General features: G+C 39.7%; 1 protein-coding gene across 1 annotated transcript in view; it reads left to right on the forward strand.

Annotated features, from left to right (window-relative positions):
- The window catches only part of rngtt (RNA guanylyltransferase and 5'-phosphatase), a 93519-nt gene extending 72738 nt beyond the window's left edge, over window positions 1-20781 (forward strand). Inside the window, exons 13-16 of the mRNA XM_022769099.1 lie at window positions 817-917; window positions 6862-6928; window positions 17598-17721; window positions 20368-20781. Of these exons, the coding sequence (XP_022624820.1) occupies window positions 817-917; window positions 6862-6928; window positions 17598-17721; window positions 20368-20534 (459 nt within the window). The 3' untranslated portion in view covers window positions 20535-20781. The remainder of the gene's footprint in view (window positions 1-816; window positions 918-6861; window positions 6929-17597; window positions 17722-20367) is intronic.
- Window positions 20782-21034: the final 253 nt, after the last annotated feature.

The raw sequence follows: 21034 nt of genomic DNA on the forward strand, positions 1-21034 counted from the left end.
TCCCCTGATGATTCAAAGTTGTTTTTTTTTTTTTTTGTTTTTTTTAAGTCCTGCCATACGGCTGTACGTAGGTGGAGCCAGATACTCCTCTCTTGGTCATGTGTTGTGACAGCGCAGGTCCTCCTGAGGAATCCTGTCACGCATTTCCTTGGAGTAGACTTCTGTTACCGGGCAACCTGACAGTGACAGAATCTGGTCATCTGTTCCCGCCTCCACCTCATGCCTTTACATTTCTACATGTTCCAGTGCACTTGTTTCATGTCCTCATGTGTCATATGTTGCTGCACAGTGAAGCACAGTAGTAATGGTGTGGAAAAATGCAGAACATTGAGTCATAATTTGTCAGCCTCTAATGGTATTTACATGTCTATTCTAATGCTCCTACCCTGCAATTTTCCACTTATAATCATTTCATTTCAGACGAGGAGTCCTTGAACAAATTCTTTAATTAGCTCCCTTTGTTATTGTCAGGAACTTGTTTGCATTTCATGACATGGATGTTACCCAGAGACTAATTTTGAACCTTAGATCAATTCACTTCCACGTCTTGCTGCTCTAGACATTTAGATACCAACAGTGAATCATAATGGAGCTTAATTTTTACGAGGGTTTTTCACCTCATAAACTGTTGCTTAAGAATTCTCACAAATTACTCAGCCATTAAGTCTGCAGTGTTAAGGGTTGTCAAAAATGAATAACTACTCGTGGAAACATGGTGCCAACGTTATTCCTTGACAGCAGTTTTCATATTTATTTACCCCGACACATCCTCTATTCTCTAGTGTAATTTTATTCATCTTTTTGTTTTCCCTGCAGAGATACAAGCCCGGGAGGTGTGATGACATCCTCAAGTGGAAGCCCCCCAATCTCAACTCTGTGGACTTTCGCCTCAAGATCACCAAAGTTGGAGGAGAAGGGTAAGTCACTGTTGCCAGGGAAACACTCTGCTTCATGAATCTAATAGCACCTATCATTTTGTGACGCACCGATAGTCACGCGCGCACACACACACACACACACACAACACACACACACACACACACACACACACACACACACACACACACACACGTGTACGGTTTCCATGTGTGAAGCATGTTTTTCAAAGAAATGCAAAAGGCTGTTTTATGCCTTTTATCTTTTTCTTGTGTTTCCCTTTTGTTCTGGGGTTCAGTCTCTCTTACAGTAAAGTTGCCACAGTCTGCAAAAAGCTCATTCCTTTCACCATCATCACCTACATGTGCCTTTTTTCTGCAATCCCCCCAAAAAAATCTGACTTGCTGTATGCGCCTCTATGTGCAAAGAAAAACACTACAGCTCTTCCCCTTTTCTTTCGTTTTATGTTTTCTATCCTCTGTAGTATAAATTATTCAGATCTCCCAGTGCTCCTCCAAGCCTTCATCCTGGTAGACATCACAAGGCTGCAGAAAAACAATTCTGTACAAAAAAAGACAAATCGATTTCCTGCTGATAATTAGAGACCTCGGACGTGCATGTATTTCTGATACAGTGTGTAATAGTAAACTAGATGTGAAATTTCAGCCGGTGCCATTGGCAATGCAGATCTGGTTTGGATTACCATAAACATTTTACACAGATATTCATGTTCGCCAAAGGATGAATCCTAATTTCTTTGGTGAGCCTCTGGATTTTCCTTGCACCACCAGCATGTTGATGTTTTTTTAGATTTTAGTGAAATGTCTCGACAACTATTTAATGGATTGCCATGAAATTTGATGCATGTGTTTATAGTGCCCAAAGGATGAAAGCTAATGAGTCCTAATGATAGGAAGTGATCCTGTTCGGTGTTTCCTTAACTGTCATCAAATGCCATCGTCAGGACAAAATTTTAAGTTTGTTAGGTGCACTTTGTGATTAGTACTAATTAGCAAACATTAGCATGCTAATATACTACACTAAAATGACAAACTCTACTAAACATCAGTATGTTGTCGGGGCAGCTGTGGCTGAGGAGGCAGAACAGATCGTGCGCTAATGACTTGCTCCTCCTGTTCACATGTCGAAGTGTTCTTGGGCAAGACGCTGAGCCATGGTGAGGCCAGCACCTTGCACGCTGTCTCAACAGCTATAGTGTAAATTGGGTGAATAACAGGAAAATTATAAAGCGCTATAAGATAGAGAGGCGCCATATAATTTCAGTACATTTTCCCTTTACCGTGGTCGAATTCAAACTAGCTAACGTTAGGATTTCGCTGCTACAGTCTCACAGATCTGCTAGCGTTCATGTTTTTTCTTCCTCCTGTCGGCGCAATGCACATGTCTTTGCTCTGTGTACTTTCCTGCTACTCAATCTGTGAGTATTGTCTGAGTGCAAGCGAGCAGACCCGCAGGTGTCAGCTCTCTGGTCGTGCTGCCTTTTCCTCTGCGAGCCAGGTGACCCCAGTGACAGTCCCAGGTTTTTAGCCATGAGCCTGCCACCATTCACCAACAACAGACTGAGGGAGGCGCACAGCAGGACACAGTCACTCATCCTACTCCAAAGCCGGCCAGCTCGTCAGCTTCTTGACTCCTCCCTGTGTGTGGGAGAACTTTCCCTGAAAGATGAATTTGAGGAAAGAGGAGAACTCTTCAGACCTCACTTGGTGTAGGTTTTCAGATCTCTCCTTAGTTACTGTCTGAGAGAGAGAGAGAGAGAGAGAGATGGACAAGGAGGTAACAACTGTTTATTCACCAGCCCACACAATCAGTCCTTGAGCATGTCTTTGTGTACCACTGAGGCATACAGCCTTGCAAGTCTTATTACCTTCTCTGAGAGCAAGCACACAGGCAGACGGTGATTATTGTGAGGAGAAGGAAGGGAGGAGAGGAGGAAAAGAAGAAAAATGGAAAGTTGAAGCAAATCCAGGAAGCATGATAGCACCCCTCCCATGTCTGGAGTAGAACAGTCCTGAGTATTGTATAGATTGCTTGAACTAGGGATAGTTTGAGCCAGCTTTCTCTCTGAAGAGAATGAGAAGAGAACGGTTACATCATCGTTCACTGGGTGTGTAGTGACTTTGAGGATCCAGAAAGAGGGAATGATACTGTGTGACTGGCTTGGATCGGCTCTCCAGAGGCCACCATCCAGGCTTCTTGTTACTGCTCTCTCTACGCTGTTGACTAAAGTGTCATTACAGCATCCCGATCCATATTTCGTGTAAAGTATCCACAATTCAGACTTCCCTCATCAGGTACTGGCTCTCTTCACTGCTGATGTATAAGAGTCAAAGTGACATTAACTACAACAAATGATAAATGCGTCAGAGGTTTTGGGAAATTCATTCACATGTGTTCCATCATTTATACAATCCAGTTTTTCCATCAGGATTTCATAAAGGACTATTAGCCATTAATCCTTTGTCAGTGGCTTTTTTACCCAGTACTAACAGTATGTCAATCAAATATTTATCACTTCCCCATCACAATTTCTTCAGAGACATATCCACACTCACCCCGACATTCCCGACCTCTGTAACTGCTTACTTTTCACATTTGGTGTAATAAAGAATTAAATCAGATTTTTCCAGGGCGGCTGTTTGGTGGGTTTTTCACCTTTTGCCAATCAGCATCTAAAATTTCAATATTCATCTCTTTTTCCCATTTCTGTCTGTTTTGCACCATCCTCACCTACAGAGTGAGAAAAATTTTTACTATTATGAAAAGTCTGCATTGTGATTTTTTTTTTTTTTTTTTTTTTTTTTTTTAAAAGATCAAATATTTCTGCAGTTTCAGTTGTCAGACCAGTTTTAGAGGCTGCAGGGAAGGATTTGGGAGAGAAAGACATTCACTGCACTTGTAGTGTAATTCACAATGAGGGAGTCTGAGAATGTCAGGAGAGCCCTCGCAGAGTTTCAGCCGTCAGCACAAACATGAAGGATTGTGCAGAACAAACATGGAGCCTGTCTTTGGACTGAACCCCCATGAATGGATTTCTCTGTATGGACACAAAGATTTCTGGAGTTGGCGCCTGGATGACCCAGCTGTATCCAATTGGCATAATATCACAGGGAGTGTGTTGGCTGAATGCCAGCATACACATTTTAATGTCTAATTTTCCACCGTTCAACTGTCTTAGTAGTATTAAAGATTTAAAGGTCATTAATATTAACAGTCATTTGCAGCACGCCATAGTGGCTACTCTTAGTCAGCATATCTAAAGGATAATGGTGGCAATAATATATTTTAGCTATTGTCATCAAATCTATTAAAATACCAAAACCACCAACCACCATTTGTCCATCTCTCAATATTTATGAAAGTTTATAAGTATACAGTGTGGACCAATGCAGCACAACACAGTAGTTACAGCCTAAACTAGTTTTTATGTCCAAACTCCGCAAGAAAAGACATAGAAAACAGCAGAAAAACACCAACAACAACAACACAATAAAACTACCATAAAACTCAATAACAAGCTGTTTTATTTATGATTTGAATTCTGAGAGTAAATAGTTCCACATATTGATCCTCCGAACAGACACAGGATTAATACGAGGGCGCCTTATAGTTCCCCACAGACGCACCCTCACCTCACAGAGCCAGAAACCCTGAGAAGTACTTACAAACTTGTCGACTCCCCTACCCGTTCTATGGCACTCAGCCCCAAGCACATTTGTTCCCACTGAAGATGAATATACAGTCTACGCAGTAATGTCCTAAAACAGCTGGGCGTTGTGGGTGTTAGCAAACGTTACTCAAACAGGAGAAAACATTGAACATGTTGGGAACCTGGCTGATTAATACACACATGGTACACTGCTGAGCATTAACGTCATCAAGACAGTGTGTGTGTAGGATTGAGTCAACATAAACTAGAGTACACTAGGGATGAGTACAAGTAATGGTTTCATCAATTGTTAATCAGACGCAAACCTGAGTGATCTTTTTCCCCTAATTTCCTGTAGCATGTTTGGATTGTTAGGATCGTGTGGGAAACACACAACAGAAGACAAACCGTTATTTTCAGGAAATAACTTTTGTTAAAGAGGAGGTTGTTTTATATTTGAACACTAGACAATTACATATTAACAACATCAGGTATTTCTCAATGTCTCCCATAAAGAGTGGTGTATTATGGGTTGGCTGTAGCCATATTGTTGCCACACGAGTGAGTGTCTTCATGTCTGTTTATAGCATGTCTTTTTAGAGATAGACAGCCTGAGTGAAGCCCAGTTCAGCGGGGCGTCTGATGGCTCGTGTGAAGTGTTTTGTAGCCATGGAGGAAATAAATTCGGGACGAGTGAAAGCGTCCCCTGACGGCGACTGCAGAAAATCACCAGGGAACGAGGCTTCTGTTGAGCAGCCAAGAATTACCACTGTCACAGATGATGAGGAGCTCAAACAGAGAGAGAGTCTGAATGCTAACTGCCAGAGAAAATCATTTCGACTTCTTCTGGGAGCCTGACAGGAGAGTATGTGAATATGTGACTGACGAGCTCCACAAATGTGTGATTTACTTTTACTTTTATGAAGACTGTGAGAATCAACATCCCTGCTGTGCCTTTTTCTTTTTTATAGACAGTGCCTGACTTTCTTTATTTTTAACATTATAGGGATGTTTTGAATTGTATTCAATCTGAATTCATAAATCGTTTGACATATCGTTCCAGCTGCTACAGGTCAGATTACATGTGTTTCTATACGGTGACATTTAACAACTTCTTGATTGTTTTTAACAAAAAAATAAAAACGGTCTATTTTTATCAGTGTTCTCTGCTGTTTAGATCTCTCATTTTAACACAATTCATCTGACCCTGACGCTGAGAGAAAATTGCAGTGTAATTTAAGACAGCAGGAGTCTCTCAGTAACACATGAACCTCAAACATTCAGGCTTTGAGTGGAGCATCAACTTAGCATTGTGAAACAGCTTGAGAACGACAACAAAAGAGCCTGTTCTTCTGAAACACCCTGATATATGCTCTGATTCTGTTTCCTCGTCTGTTCTGCCTCTGGTAAAAATCTCACTGATACTGTGTTGTCATCAGTACAAATTTCTTGTTTCGTGTCCTGCACGTGTAGGAAAGTATTTATCCCACATTGCACAAATCAAAAGTATTAATAGAACGAGCGGGGGGAATGGACTTGCTGCTGTAAGGTCTGAACAGTGTCCATCACTGCACGGCTATTTGGCTCTCTTAATGTCTACTGCTGCTTCCTTCCTGCTTGTGCTAGCTATCATTACACAGGAGGGGGTTGGGGTGGATGGAAAGATGGTCTCGGATTTCAGCTCCAATTGAAATCACTGAATGAGGTGCATCAGACTACGTAGACGCACTGTAGCTTAGCCATCAATTTAGCTCAATAGCCCCCCTTATTTCCGTTCTAAAAATGGCGAACTAATATGAAACCAGGGCCCGTGTACTCAGTCTGCGGCGCACGTCTGCAGGCACATGGGGGGGGGGGGGGGGGGGGGGGGAGTGTGTGATTAAGACATCTGCTGGGCGTGATCTCTTGGATGAGACGCAAGAACTGCAGAGACACATGTTCATGGTACAGACGGCTGCACACACAAGGCATAAGAATAGTTATAGTCTGAATCAACTGTGCTGAGGGCTGACGATCAGCTCTCAGACAAAGGTGCCGTATAACACCATGGCCTTGTGTTCAGTCTCTGTATAAGTTCCACAGAATTATTATTGCCTTGGACACTGAACGTGCCCATACTGTAGTTGTCCCTGTAAGTCTAGCAACACGACGCTGCACAGAGAGACACAGACGGGCTCATATAGGTGTAATCTCACATCTCTGCCGTTCTGTTACTAGCTGGTAGTGATGTCTTTATGCCGCTGTTACCACTCAGATACTCTCATGTTGAGATCCTGCGCCGAGGGTGTTAACCGTGATCTTTTTGTCTTTTGTAGGCTGCTTCCACAGACTGTCGGCTTGCTCTACGTCGGCAACTATGACAGGCCCTTTGCAAAGATGAAGGTGAGAAAATAAATGTGTTGTTTTGTTGAATTCATCCTCATGCCAACAAGCCAGAAGCCCCCCCCCCCGCTTTTCCAGCTTCCAGATTTCAGTTTTGTTGAAGGCAAGTTAACACAGCCAAGATTTAAAGGAGTGCACATTGTTGAGACATGAAGATACAGTATTTAACAGTTGTGTTGCTTTCCAGGTTAATTGTTTTATGTAAATTCTTAAACAGGAGCTGGGGTGTTTATTTACTCCAAAGAAGCTGGTCTTTATCAGAGACACCCCTGGGTGCCTCATTTCCTGTGTTATCAGCGCATTTTATCATATTCTATTAAATTAATTTGGTAAACTCAGAATAATAGTTATCAGTGTGACACAGTTTTCATACCCTTCCTTCATTCACCACCCTGCTGCTCTTAAATTTTCTCTTAATGTGAGATACCGTCCTTGCTTACTAATTAATTGCAGTCAGCTCTGCTCTGGGAAGTGGAGGATTTTGATACACAGTCTGTTTTACTTTGATCTTTTTTGTTCAGTTTCGAGCTTCCGTCAGTGAAAATCAACACCTCCCTGCACAGATGTTTCACTCTGCTGAGTTGGAAAGGGCTTTTGAGAGAAGTAAAGGAAGTTTTTTCCTTTCTATACTGAACATGTAGAGATGCAACAGTATGCGCAGGTTTGGTAACAGTAATTTTTCAAGCAAGAATGTAAAGATTTGCGTTTTTTCTTTGTTTTATATCATTTTAAATGGAATATTTTCTGATATTTAAAAAAAACGAAACAATTAATTGAGAAAATAATTAACAGCTTTATCAAATAAGAGAAATAATCATTATGCCGTTAACACCTTATATTAACCCTAATATAAGCTTTTTTTTTTACACCTTTATATGAACTCAGAGCTGTGTCAGTGTAATAATTATTCCCTCATCGATTACTCTCACCAGGGCTGCAACTAACGATTATTTTCTCAATCAATTGATGAATCAGTTTTTCTATAAAATGTCAGGAAATGGTAAAAAGTTCCACCATAATTTCCCACAGCTCAAGGTGATTCATTGAAATTGTGTGTTTTATTCAAGAAACTCCCAAAAATATTCAGTTTACAACCAAATATGACAAAGAAACACAGCAAATCGTCACATTTAAGAAGCTTTAACTTTTACATTTTTTTGCTTGAAAAATCATTAATGTGATTATTTGATTATCAAAATAGTTGCTGATTCATTTTCTCTCAAGCAACTAATCAATTAATGAACAAATCATAGCAGCTCTAACTCACATTACCATATCATGTTAAGCTGTCTGTGGTATTTTGTACCATCGGCAGGACAGAGAGGGTTTTATTAGCTGCTCTTACTGTAACAGTGACACTGAGTTCAAGTGTTTCCTGGCTGCATATCGCCTGTGTGAATTTGCAGTGTTGCGCTGTGTGGGATCACGCACACACTACATCATCAGACCTTTGACCTACAGCAATTCACAGTCGAGTGCACTCCACAATAACAAGCAATCTCATCCATATAAGGGTATTATGGTAATTCACTGGTCTGGGGGCAGCGATGAGTTTTTGGAGAAACACGATAGAACTTTGCATTTTGTTCTACGATTTCTATTTTGATGCACATTTCTTTAATGCTATTATTCCAAATGGGAATTTCCCACTTTAAGTATGTGTAGGCTTCCCAACAGTCACAGTCATGGTTAAGACACACAGTAAATAAGTGTTTCTGTTCCCTCTGGATTTGTCGCTGCTGTGCCAGATTCCCATGTATCAGCTCTGGGCTCTGTAACTGAACAAGGTAGAGTCTCTGTTTGCTGCTCGGTGTATAAGCTCATCTTAGGAAAACGGAGCAAATCGCTGCAACCCTGAGGTCATCTTCTCTCAGCCCTCATGTTGCTATTTTTGCCATGATATGTGTTTAACATCCAGCCCAAGTGTGAATATGCTAAGAAATGGTAATTGCATGCCAGTAAAGGACATGGCGACTTGTGGTTTTGGCTGCCTGTATATAATATGTTCCTGATAAATCTGACATGTAGTGCCACCTCTGCACAGGCTGTGTGTGTCTGTGTGTGTGTGTGTGTGTGTGTGTGTGTGTGTGTGTGTGTGTGTGTGTGTGTGTGTGTGTGTGTGTGTGTGTGTGTGTGTGTGTGTGTGTTTGTGGCCTGCAGTGCTCCAAAACAGAGTAATTTTGAAATTCACTGCCTTGCTCACGGGCATGTTAGAAATGCTGGCATGTCGATTAGATGTAATTTGAGGCACATTCAGCTGCCGCCTCATTTGAAAGCGTGCAGCTGCTGGAAAATACAAATGAAACCAACTTTTTTTGTAATTAGAAAAATGTTGTAATCTTCATGAAAACCTGTTTTATTGGCTCAATTCTTCCAGTTTAGCTCCTTATTGTTGTAATTCTTACACTGCTGGAACCTACAGGGAATTGCAAAAATGAATTTTGGAAGGGAGCTTTCATGATGCTTTATCAGCTCAGCCTTTCGAAAAGGGAGAGGATATTGTGAAAGAGCAAGCCAAGTGAGACCCTTCTGTCTAGTCAATGTCTAGACTTCATGAGCATTACTGAGAATGGTTTAATTATGAAAAGCTGATGTCTGGATCTATTTATGGATCAATTTTTATTAACATGTAAGATTCTCTAATCCATTGTCTCTCATTAGAAAGGAAGAAATGTAAAAACATGGTCAGTCTCGTGAGGGTTGCAGCCTCCTTTTGCTTGTTCATCAGTTCTAATTAATGTTGGCTGTGTTGCAACTAAAGCACATTCTTCCACCGCATTGCTTGGCCATAGTTTCTACTGGCTATAATCGCATTGTAATCACCAAAGTAATTACTGAGATGTGGGAACATCGCAGCATCCTTAAGTATCTCTTCAACAGGGCATACACGATCTCCCAGGTTAGTTGAACTTATTTTGAAGAGTAAAATTACCACCCAGACTTTCTGTTGTAAAAATCCCTCACAATGGTTTTCCTGTGTGATGAGGGATTATTAAACACATTGAAAACTCACTTCAAGTTTCACTTCCAAATAAAGTGGTAGCTCCTCCTCCAGCTGGTTTACGACCTGTCTGATCGTTGGTGCTCGTTGCCCTGTTGGACCCATTTTTTTCAGAGATGCACAAATCTGACTATTTCTTTCTTTTCTAATACCAATGCTTTCTTCTCTGAAAAGATAAAATCTCCTCGCCTCTCTTTCTGAAACTGTTGTAAGCTAATGTGAGGCTGTAACTACAGCTCCATGCTTAACAATAGGCAAAGAAGGTCGTACACCATTTGTGAACATTTTTATTTATTCTTTTTTACAAGGTTTATGAAATCGAGTCAGCATCATCAGCATCAAGTCTAGCTGCTAAAAGTTTAATAAATATCAGTCATCATGTATGTCTATGTATTCAGTTGCAAAAATGTCTTCACTGTTAGAAAAACAAGTACAGTTTAGGTAACTTTAGCTAATGAATGTCATTATCAGCACTTAAAGTTTTCATCATAAAAGCCTACTAATGCCTAGGACTACTTCACATTAAAATGATTGTGAAACATAAGTGAAAAAGTATCAGTGGTCCCTTCTCTTATCAATGCAAATGGATGGATTGCAGCAGAAAGTTGTATTTAATATGGATCTGCAACATTTGGCTGATACCCAGTATCAGCATTCCTGCTATTATTTGTTTTGTCATTTTGTTCAGAGATCTGTGGTGATAAATAATAATTTCATAATAATAATGATAGTTTTCATTTATGTTGCTGGATTACAGTAGACCTCTTCCTAGGACTGTGTGAGTGTCTTCATTGACATTGACTTCTCCTATGTTAGTTTTGTTGCACCTGCTAAGACAGATATCTTTGTTACTGCTCCACAGAGCTTTGTAACATCACCCAAGACACCTGCGGGGATGTGCAGGTCCTTTGAATATAAATAGGATGGTTTAAGTTTAGAGTTACCAGGGGGTGGGTGAAAAATGATTCACATTAGAGTCACGATTCTTATCTTCTTTAATTCAGAATAGATACACAAATGCCAAAAATAGATTTTGTGAGAACATTAGTTGATAGTGTTTTGTTGATGCAACAAAAATTAAAAAGGATTTCGTCACACACTGCGGCACTTTACAAAACTTCGACCAACTCTGGTGAGGTGAAGAAAATAACTCATACAACATTTTGCGTAATGAAATTAGCATTGTAGCCCAGAGGCTGTTCTCCACTTCTGGAGAACAACAACACAGCAATGTTTTTCACCCATTACTCCAGAACTCCACAACAACAACAAATACTTAACTGGTTATGTCAGTCAGTAAATTACATAATCATTTTTTCCTACAGGAAGAAGTCTGTAAAATGCTTCAAATTAATGCAGTTAATTGATTTAAAAAGCTGCACACGCACACACAAACACACTTTCTCAGCTTTTTTTTCTGTTAATCAGACAGTGGTCTTCATCAGGACCAGTTAGCTTAACTTTCATTATGTTATGATTCATTTGCAGCTCAGTGGGCAAAGGACAGGAGTTCCCCCTTTGTTATTTATTGAATCGAGAAATCAAAAGATCAAATCCTTACAATGCCAAAGATTCCCACCAACAAGAGTTACCACTGAGTTCTACTCCTGTTACACTAAGAAGAGTTTTCAGGCTTCCTGGGTTTCTGCATTATTCCAGGTCTGACTTGTAGAAATGGTAGAATTTGCCAAAGCCTGGCTTAAGTAATGGCTGTTGATTTCCCATTTAGTTCTGCACTTTCATGGAGTCGACTTCCTGTGCAGAGCTATATGTGGCCTGCGAGTAGAGCTCATTAATCATAAATAATCTGAATGGTGCCTGACAGATGCAGTCACCAGAGACGGAGATAAGAGCAGCTCTCTGTCAAAGACCGCCGGCTTTGATGAAGCGGTGAGAGTTTGGCAGCGTGCGCTCCACCTCCTGAGTGCTGAAATGCCTCTGACTGTTTTTACCTTCAATGATTTCCCCCAATTTGTACGACTCCATGTGCATCATTAAGTGAGCGTGAGACCGAGTGTTTTTCTATGTAATCAGCGGTGACACTTTCTCATTGAAGTTCAATTAAATTATTGAAGTGAGTTTTCGTTCTGTTACTTTTTAAGATTTTTGTTGTCCACAGCTTTTGTCTATTATTTGAGATGTTGGATTTAAAAACTATGAATGCTGCCAGTAGCTGAATGTGCTGCCAGCAGATAACTTAAGAAAGACACTTGATGCTGCACAACAAACTAATCAATTAAAAGTTAGAGGGAGTCATGTGATGGAAGTCTCTGCAGGTTTTTTGTTCGCTTTGTTTAACTGCCAGACCTGACCATGTTCGCCTGCTCTCCCATTATTTGTCTCTGTTACACATTATTACCTCGTTTTTCTCCTCTGAGATCTCCTTAGCTCTGATGTGACAGCCAATCTGAATGCGTGGGATAGTGATCGGTATTATACATATTCGCTAGAGACGTGGCGCTGACGTCATTTAATGGGTTCATGTGGAGGCGCTGGACTCGCATTTGTTGTGTGACACAGCTCTTTAAGACCACATATAGCCATAATCTGAAGTGATTACATTGTAGATAATACAGCATGTGAGGCGACTATTCACCTTCACTTTATAATACACAGTTTGCTGAGCCATTCAGCTGACTTTGGTATATTTCAGTAGGAGCTGATATTAATGGACAGAGGACATCTAATGCATTCTGTTTGAAAGCATATATTAAAGATTGAACATTAGTTTTTATACTTTGCATCAGCTGCATTGTTCCCTCTGAGGGAGTGTTTGTTCATGTTCGTACTTTTGCATCCTCTCTCTGCTTATATATTCTTTCATCTAGTTTCTCGTTATTAAAATGGACCTGAGTGCTGCCGCGTCGCAGACCTCAGGGACGGTTCTGATGAAGTCTAGAATGAAACAAAGGCAGGGCCAGGAAAACAAAACAAGCTATTCAAGGAAATTGCAAACTTTGGATGTTTACTCATCCGTGTCACTATCTCTGCGAAAGTGCTGTAATAAAGTGTAGTGCAGTGTCCTCATACAACAGCCCGCGCAGATTCCAATATTTGATAAAGAAGCAGGTTGACTCTCTATGTTGTGCTCTGGCTGGTAAAAGGTCAGCTGTCATAAATTCTTAGCATTTTATTTGTTTTTGGCCCCAATTTCTGCTTCATTGCACGATATAGCAACTATATTTCTATGTGCTGGTCCCATTCTCCCTGTCTTTGGAGAAGATTTAGGTTTGGATGCGGAAATCATCTGGGAATGATCGCCAAAAACTTTTGCCTCTCATCATGAAAAACACTTGTAGTAGCCCAGCGTGTGTTTGTCTGTCTGGCTGTGGCAGTGCTCATGCACTAAAGACTGTTGTTTATGCTGAAATAAAGATGCCCTCTCCAAACATCATTAAGGCTGCTCAACAGCTGGAGTTAAAGTCTGACCTTTACATGTTGTTGGTATATTAATATAACCAGTGGTGGAAGAAGTATTAAGATATTTTTCTCAAGTGAAGGTAGCACTAGTAGTACTATAAATGTACATTACACTTACAAGTCAAAGTCCCACATTAAACAAAAGTGTAAGGGCATAAGTATTAGCAGCAAAACATAGTTAAAGTATGAAAAATAAAAGTTTTCATATGCAGAATGCTAACCATTCAGAGCCTTATATTTATCATATACATTATCTTAATATTACCATTGCATCACCTTATAAGCTTCCTTTTAATACTGCCAGAAATTTTAACTCAACAGACATTTTGTAGTTTAATCAGTGACAATGCATTATATTTTATAAGCTAATCATGTGTTTACATGTAAAATCTTAATTTGCAAAAAAATAGCCACAAACTCCAGATGTGAAATAAATGTAGTAGAGTCGAAATATAAAGTAACATAAAATGAGAATACACAAATGAAGTACAAGTACCTCAAATTTGTATTTAAGTACAGTTTTTGAGTTACTCTCTAGTTTTTTCTTCCAGTTACCTCCCATGCTACAATGTCAGCTTATTGTCCAGCTGTGTTGTCAAATATCGTTCAGAAAAAGTGTGAAAAGAGCACTGAGAGCCACTCAAACCAGCGGATATCGAGTGCAGATAATTGCCATAACGTCACAACTCTCCTGTTCATCAAACCACGAAAACAACATGCCAGAATAGGCCTGTTTTCACAGAAACATTTTGACATGCGACACCAGAAAAAGCCCTGGTGTAAATAATAACGGTGATGATGGCTGAATTCCATCTAGCTGCGTCAGTTTCATGTTATTGTTTACACCTGTGCTGTTCCTTCTATGACAAGTCGAAATGTCTGCTGTGGAAACCTAAAGCTAAACCTAAACCTTGAGATATTATGCTGGAAATCAGGATCGGATGATTATGTATAGTTTTTATTTTTTGTCCACCTTATCACAGAATCTGATGAATATGAAACAATAACAATTTCATTTACAGTAAGAAATCCCAAAAATATGTTTCTGAGAGGTAGTCATTTTAAAATCAGAGGAAATATTTAAGCCTTGATGAGAACATCAGATGACACACTGGTTCTGCACTTCAATGTGGTGAAACTCCATCTGTAAAGACACATCCATGTCAGCAGTTATTCATATTTTTTGTCAAAACTATAATGCACAATAACAACAAATTCACTGATTGCAGAATACAGCTTTTTATATTTCCTGTGTCCTTTTATATTTATTCAAACAATATGTTGTTATAAGTGAAGCACACACAAGGTACATGTCAATAAATATGGATGTTTTCATATTGTTTGCTTTCAGTCAGTGATACAGTAGCAGAAATAAAACAGGCCTCATCTTTAAAGAAACTTCACTTTGCATTTTGAAAAGAAAAGGAAAAAGTTTAAGGACTTTCATGAACACTTGCACCCTTTTCTTCCTCATTAGTGTTCCGTATACTACATTATAATCTTTATGTTGGAATAAAAAAGCAGAACGACTGAGCTATTCTCCGCTGCATTAGTGCTACACTGGCTGATGAAGAGTTCAACTGACAAAGTCCCTGATAACTGGTGGCACATGTGCGCTGCCATAATGAGATAGATTTGGACGGATTAAGCACCAAGTGGTGATGAAAAATGGCAGCCAACATGTCACCCCTTACCAGCAGGAAGAGATCCCAGCCTGTAGCAGCGCGTCCCGCCTGCCTGTACTGCCCCTCACAGTTTTCTGGCAGCGTGCTGCGTCGAGCTTTAGGAAGGCTTAGAGATTCTGTCGCTGCTTTAGATCGTCCGTTCCTCTCCAAATAAAGAAATGTTTAATTTACAGTCTTATTAATGTGCTGTATGTCTTCAAACAAGATCAAAGGAAGTTGTTTTAGAGACAAATCTGAATTGTGAAATAATGACTGTGTTTGAGTTGCAAATTCTCAAAGCCATCGTATGAAATCCAACATCTAGAATTTCTCTCTTTGGCATGTATTCTTTCTCTCCCTTTTTGTCTTCCTTCCTCACGCACTTTCATGCTTCCTGTGTGATTTCCAACCCCCCCGCTGTGAGCCCAGATGCCCCACACTCCAGGATCAGACGAGCTCTTACTTTGTATTTTTGCGACTTGCCAAACACCAACGCTTTCCTGGCAGCGGCGCTCACGCTCTGACCTTTGCTGCAGGTCACGTGTTCACACAGAACCCTGCAGGTCGGCCTCTTTATCCACGGAGCCTCCACACTATCCTTCTGAACGGCCTGAAAAATCACAGACGAGCACTTCATAATGACTCCTGTTGTTGTACTCTTGATTTCTTTGAAAGCCCAACCATTACCCTGTTTCAGCTGCACTTTTTGCTTCCCAGCAGCTCTAGGGTTTGCATTTTCCAAGTCCTGAGAATCCTCTCAGTGAGACACAGTCCCTCGACAAATAAACAACAGATGCTCAAATGTCTTCTTTGACTCATACTTGATCTTCAGTATCGTGTGCCATTTTCAAATACTTCAGCAGTGCTACAGTGTGCTCAGTGCGTAGAGTTGATTTTGTTTTCAAAGCAGAATATGATGTAATAAGTCAGTGATCCCGTATAGCTCAGTGGGATGAGCAGGAACTTCTGTTGCTCTGCTTTGTTGGGGGCTACATCAAAGAGTTAGAGACGATCACACTGTGTGAGTGTCTGTCTGTGTTTTTGTATTAAGACACCAGTTTTAGCTCAAATCCTTAAGCAGCTTTGCACCAAAGGAAAATCTATTTAACTGTTAAATTCCTCTCTCAGTAATGGTGATTTTCTTCAACCTTAAATCTCCATTCTTCTAGATGTTCCGTCTCTCATCCTTTTAATAATGAGATGCATAAAACACTTTCTGAAGTCTCACGACAGTCATTCCTTGGTGCTGACGTTCATACATTTATTTGCCTCTCAGACTCAAAGAACAAAATCCGCATCAACACTCTCATAGTTAATAGAATATCCATGTGATACCGAGAGTTTATTTTTCTCTTGGAATGTTGCAAAAAAATAATAATAACTCAATATCACCTTACTGGCTTTTTCTCCCGGGGCTTTCACCCAAAACCTATGGTCTTTTTCGGCTGTCTCTTATCGCGTCCATTTCCATGAAATCTGGTATAGACCGCGAGATGTGATTGAAAGTTAATGATAAAAGCTAATGAGTGGACCATGAGTTGGGATTAAGATGCTTTGATATAGTTTAGTGCTGAAACAATTAATTGATTAAATAAACTTCATTGACACCACAGAGGGAAACTCAAGTGACACGGTGGCCGAAGTAGATGCGCTTCTTTCAGAAAATTTAAAATCTACAATATTGTATAAATTATGAACATGTACTACATACAAAAGAAACCTAAAACAAAAATGTTCTTAACACTATATACACAACCATAAATAGTAAATATGAAGTCAATCATCAGAACATAAGACTTTGATTATCATCGTGTTTCTTCTGCAAAAATGCCAAATTCTGCTGCTTCCAGCTTCTCAAATATCTTTTTATATCTTTGTCTATTCAGTATCTTTGGGTTTGGACTGTTGGTGAAACAAATAAATCAAACTGTTCTGATTCCTCAAAGTTTAATGGATTTTGAAACTTCTTGCTTTCATTTGGAGCCTAAAATGTACAACATTTTTATTGCAGATTTAAACAAGAATACCAGTGTAATATTTGTTTTTTGGCAAAAATGACAAACTAACAAATGTATTTGCTGCTGGTGCCAGAACTAATATAATCCATCATGCTGAGCTGCACATTTATTGTATTTTTATCCTATTCTTCATTTTTAACGTCATCATCACTGTAGCTGTATTTCAATTTTGTAAGGTCGACGGTTGACGTTGCCCTCCAAGCTGCCTTAAGCTTCATTTTTCCTTTTTACTGCTACTAAAAGTGTCCATTGGTAAGTAGTAAGAGTAAAAGTGAAGATAATAATTTAAAGCGTATTCATATCATTTTTGAAGCTGCAGCTACACGTGCCAGTCATTGTGAGCTGTTGATTTTCATCAGTGCAGCGCTGTCTCTGAGAGTTTTTATAATGACTGATATCCGTGACTCCCTGAGGAGGAAACAAATCTGTATATGAGACCATCCACGCTTCTGACTGCGCCAAAACACCTCACAGGATTTGTAAAATTACACTGGTATTTCTTTGAGTCTGTGTTGTAAAAAAAAAAAGTACAAACCATCTGTGTCCTTTCATCTTTGTCTGCGCAGGCCACTAAAGAGCTGAAACAGTATGACAACAAGATCATCGAGTGCACCTTTGCCAACAACAGCTGGGTGTTCATGAGGCAGAGGGTGGACAAGAGCTTCCCCAACTCCTACGACACAGCCATGGGTGAGACTTCCAGCAGTTATTTATTAATATGTCACTATCTCCTCTATCTGTGTCTCTGTCTGAGTGAATAACAACCCGTCAGCCTGCGATTAATGGCTCATTTTTATCTATATTTCACATCAGCCTCCTGCCTTAGCTTGATTTCTGTAATATGTGACTCTGTGTGTGTGTGTGTGTGTGTGTGTGTGTGTGTGTGTGTGTGTGTGTGTGTGTGTGTGTGTGTGTGTGTGTGTGTGTACATTTTTAATCTAGAAGGTGCACTATTTATTATTTTTGTATTAACAAATGGATTAAATGATAATATGTATGTGAAAGGGGTCGCCCGGAACAACACACACACAGATAATTATCGCATCATTATCGCTGTTTCCCACAGCTCTATTGAGTCTTTCAGCTTATTGTTTTGACTTTCTGACCCGCAGCTTTAATGGTTTTATTTATAATGCTGCTCTCATCAGTTTAGCATGCAGCAGTTTTCAGCAAAAAAACAGCATTAATAAACCCACTGCACACAACCTGCCGAGCGCCAAACAGCAGACGGACAAAAAAAACAAACAGAGATAAATTTTCCCCCTAAAGAGCTGGTAGAGATAAACACAGCTAAAAGGAGAGTCAGGATTGGACACACGACTCCAAATGTGTGATAATGTTGTTCTGTAGCTGCTGAATGTGTAAATAAGCAAGAGTTTGCAAACATGCGGTGATAATATGTCAGTGTTTTATTTACATCTGTCCCTAATGGTACAATTAATGCTGCTTTAAATGATAATAATAATAACAATAAAAATGCAATAACATAATCAACATACCTCGCTTTGTAGCACTGTAAAAATGTTCATTGTGTTTAAATGAGAGTATAATATATTTTTTTTTTTTGATAAAATATTTTGTTTTTAAAGTTTCCGTAAAAGTGGTAGTAATGTAGTCGCTGAGTTGCTATTTCATCTTAAAGACTGAGTTAAGATTGAGTTCCACAGCTCAATAAAAGAAAAAACGGAGTGATTAACGCTGTTTTGAATTCAGCACACTTTTTTTTTTCAAATGGTCCTATGAAAATTGCGTGGCCGTAACAGCTTCCTGAAACAAATGGAGAAAAACAAAGAGAGAAGATGGAGAAGGAATGCCAAAAATAATAGTTTACCACAGTAATAAATCCTATTTGTGTAGCAGTAACCTAAATGCGGACTTTCCAGTGCTGTACAAGGAGGCACATAAAAGTACAAATTGAAGCAATAAAAACAAGAAGCACAAGCGAGAGAAAATACATTTAAAGAATGAATTGAATTTATAGAAGAAGATAGAAAAGATAGTGCTGCATTATTAAGCTTTAGATCCTAAGGCAGGCTGTTTGCAGCCTTCGAGCCCAGATGGCAAAAGCACCCTTTATCTAAAATCTAGACGGACCGCATTTCTCCCCAAGCTGATAACAACACCGTATTCCATTTAGAAAGTAATACATAGTCATCTAAACGTTGTTGGTGTCATGGCATGTTCATGAATGTGCCAATAGAGTTGTTGCAGTGGGAAGAGCTATTTTGGGCTCCTCTGGTCCTGCTAGTAAGAGTCCCATTGATTTTTCTTAAAGGCTGTGAAATCCTCCCAGATGTATTATCAGTGTATGTCTCCTAGAAAATATCTGGTTCCTTGACAACGTTTTCCAGGGTACAAGCCTGCGTACATAAAAAGTACAACTCCCAGTGTGCATTTCAGCAAGAAACATCCAATTACTTAGTTTAAAATTCTGTTACATGTGCTGCTAACGGTTGGTAGAAAAAACTGAAAACAGTAGTAGTTTACATCACTTTACTTTTGAATTCAGCTCAGGCACTGCAGCGATGACACATTTTGATTTCGCTGTTGCTCTGATTTGTGCGTCTGACTGGCTTCTTCTCCTTAGTAACTGTGGCCAAGGCTCATGAGTGTTGAAATATTTATCCACTATGACAATACTGACAAAAAAAAAAAAAAAAAAACATGATTTCTCACAAAGTTTAAACTAGAAGGGCGCAGAGCACAGACCACCTACAAAGCCAGTGTCAAACAACACAGACCAGACACCGCAATAGACACTGCTATTGGCCACTGCCATGACTTATCTGCTTATAATGACATCATAATGTATCACAGGCTATTTACTATATGTTTATTTGCTGCTCATAGATAATCAATTTTAAGTGACGTGTTACCTGCAGGTAGTGAGCTAATCTTATGCTAACTCTTGGCCTTGGAAATGGTTACTACTGTGGGTATTAAACTAGTAAGTCAGGCATGCAGATGTCTGCAGCTTAAGTTGGAGCAGATACATAATGTTTGATCCAGTTCTTACAATGCTTTGTGTTTTTTTTTGTTTTTGTTTTTAAATAGTAAAGAAAGAGGAACTCCTTAAATGTCAAGTAGTTCTCTTACTACAGCCCCATGCACTTCACTTTAACGAGTTGGGAGAGTAGAAGTTTGACAAAACTGTAATGAGTTACAGTTGCTGATTGGATAATTGCCGTTTAGGGCAGGGATTTACCAGTGTGGTGTTGTTGCCAGTGCTGAAATGACTGAATCATAAATTCTGCTGCTGGAAGAGTCTGTCTCCATCTTATCTGTAGTAACTTACTTCTTCCTGTGTGTGTATGTATTTATTCTTCCTCTCCCCAGCTGTGTGTAAAAGCATCAGGGAGCCCGTCACTAAGGACATCCTGCTGGAGTATTTGGACCGCTGTGCTCAGGCAGTCCAAGCCCAGAACCGGAAACACCCACCAGACCCAGACGCTGAGCTAATGCCCCCTCCCCCTCCAAAGAGACCCAACCGGGCCATCCCATAGCCCACAGCTGGGCCCTCTGGACTGCTCTACGGTCACTGTGTACATCCACATCACCAGCCACATCATCCCCCCCTGACGGAAAACAGACATTTCAAGGCTTTCTCCCCATCAGCACATTTGCTTTATCAGCCTATACATGTAAGGACTTCAGAAACATTTCATTGACTGCCTCAACGTCATTGATTTACCTTGTAGACTTCTTTGTAGCTCTAATTGCTGGTGTTCTTATTAAAATGGAAAAACATGATGCTTAGTTTTTTGTTTTTTTTTTTGTTTTGTTTTGTTTGTTTTTTTTCCTATTTATCTTTTTTTAAAAACTGAGCTAATTGGTATTTATGAACAGGAACGTTGTTATGGCTACAAATGACACCTGACAATGCAGACCTTGTTTGTGTTTTGTCAACTAGTTCCTTAATTTGTACTGACGGAGGAGTAAACATAATCAAAGCTCATTGTCCTGTCTTGATGCTTTTAAAACGGGCAACAACACTTCAAACATC

This window comes from Seriola dumerili, unplaced genomic scaffold, assembly GCF_002260705.1.
Source record: "Seriola dumerili isolate Sdu_G_001 unplaced genomic scaffold, Sdu_1.0 BDQW01000025.1, whole genome shotgun sequence".
In the NCBI taxonomy this organism is placed as follows: Eukaryota; Metazoa; Chordata; class Actinopteri; order Carangiformes; family Carangidae; genus Seriola; species Seriola dumerili.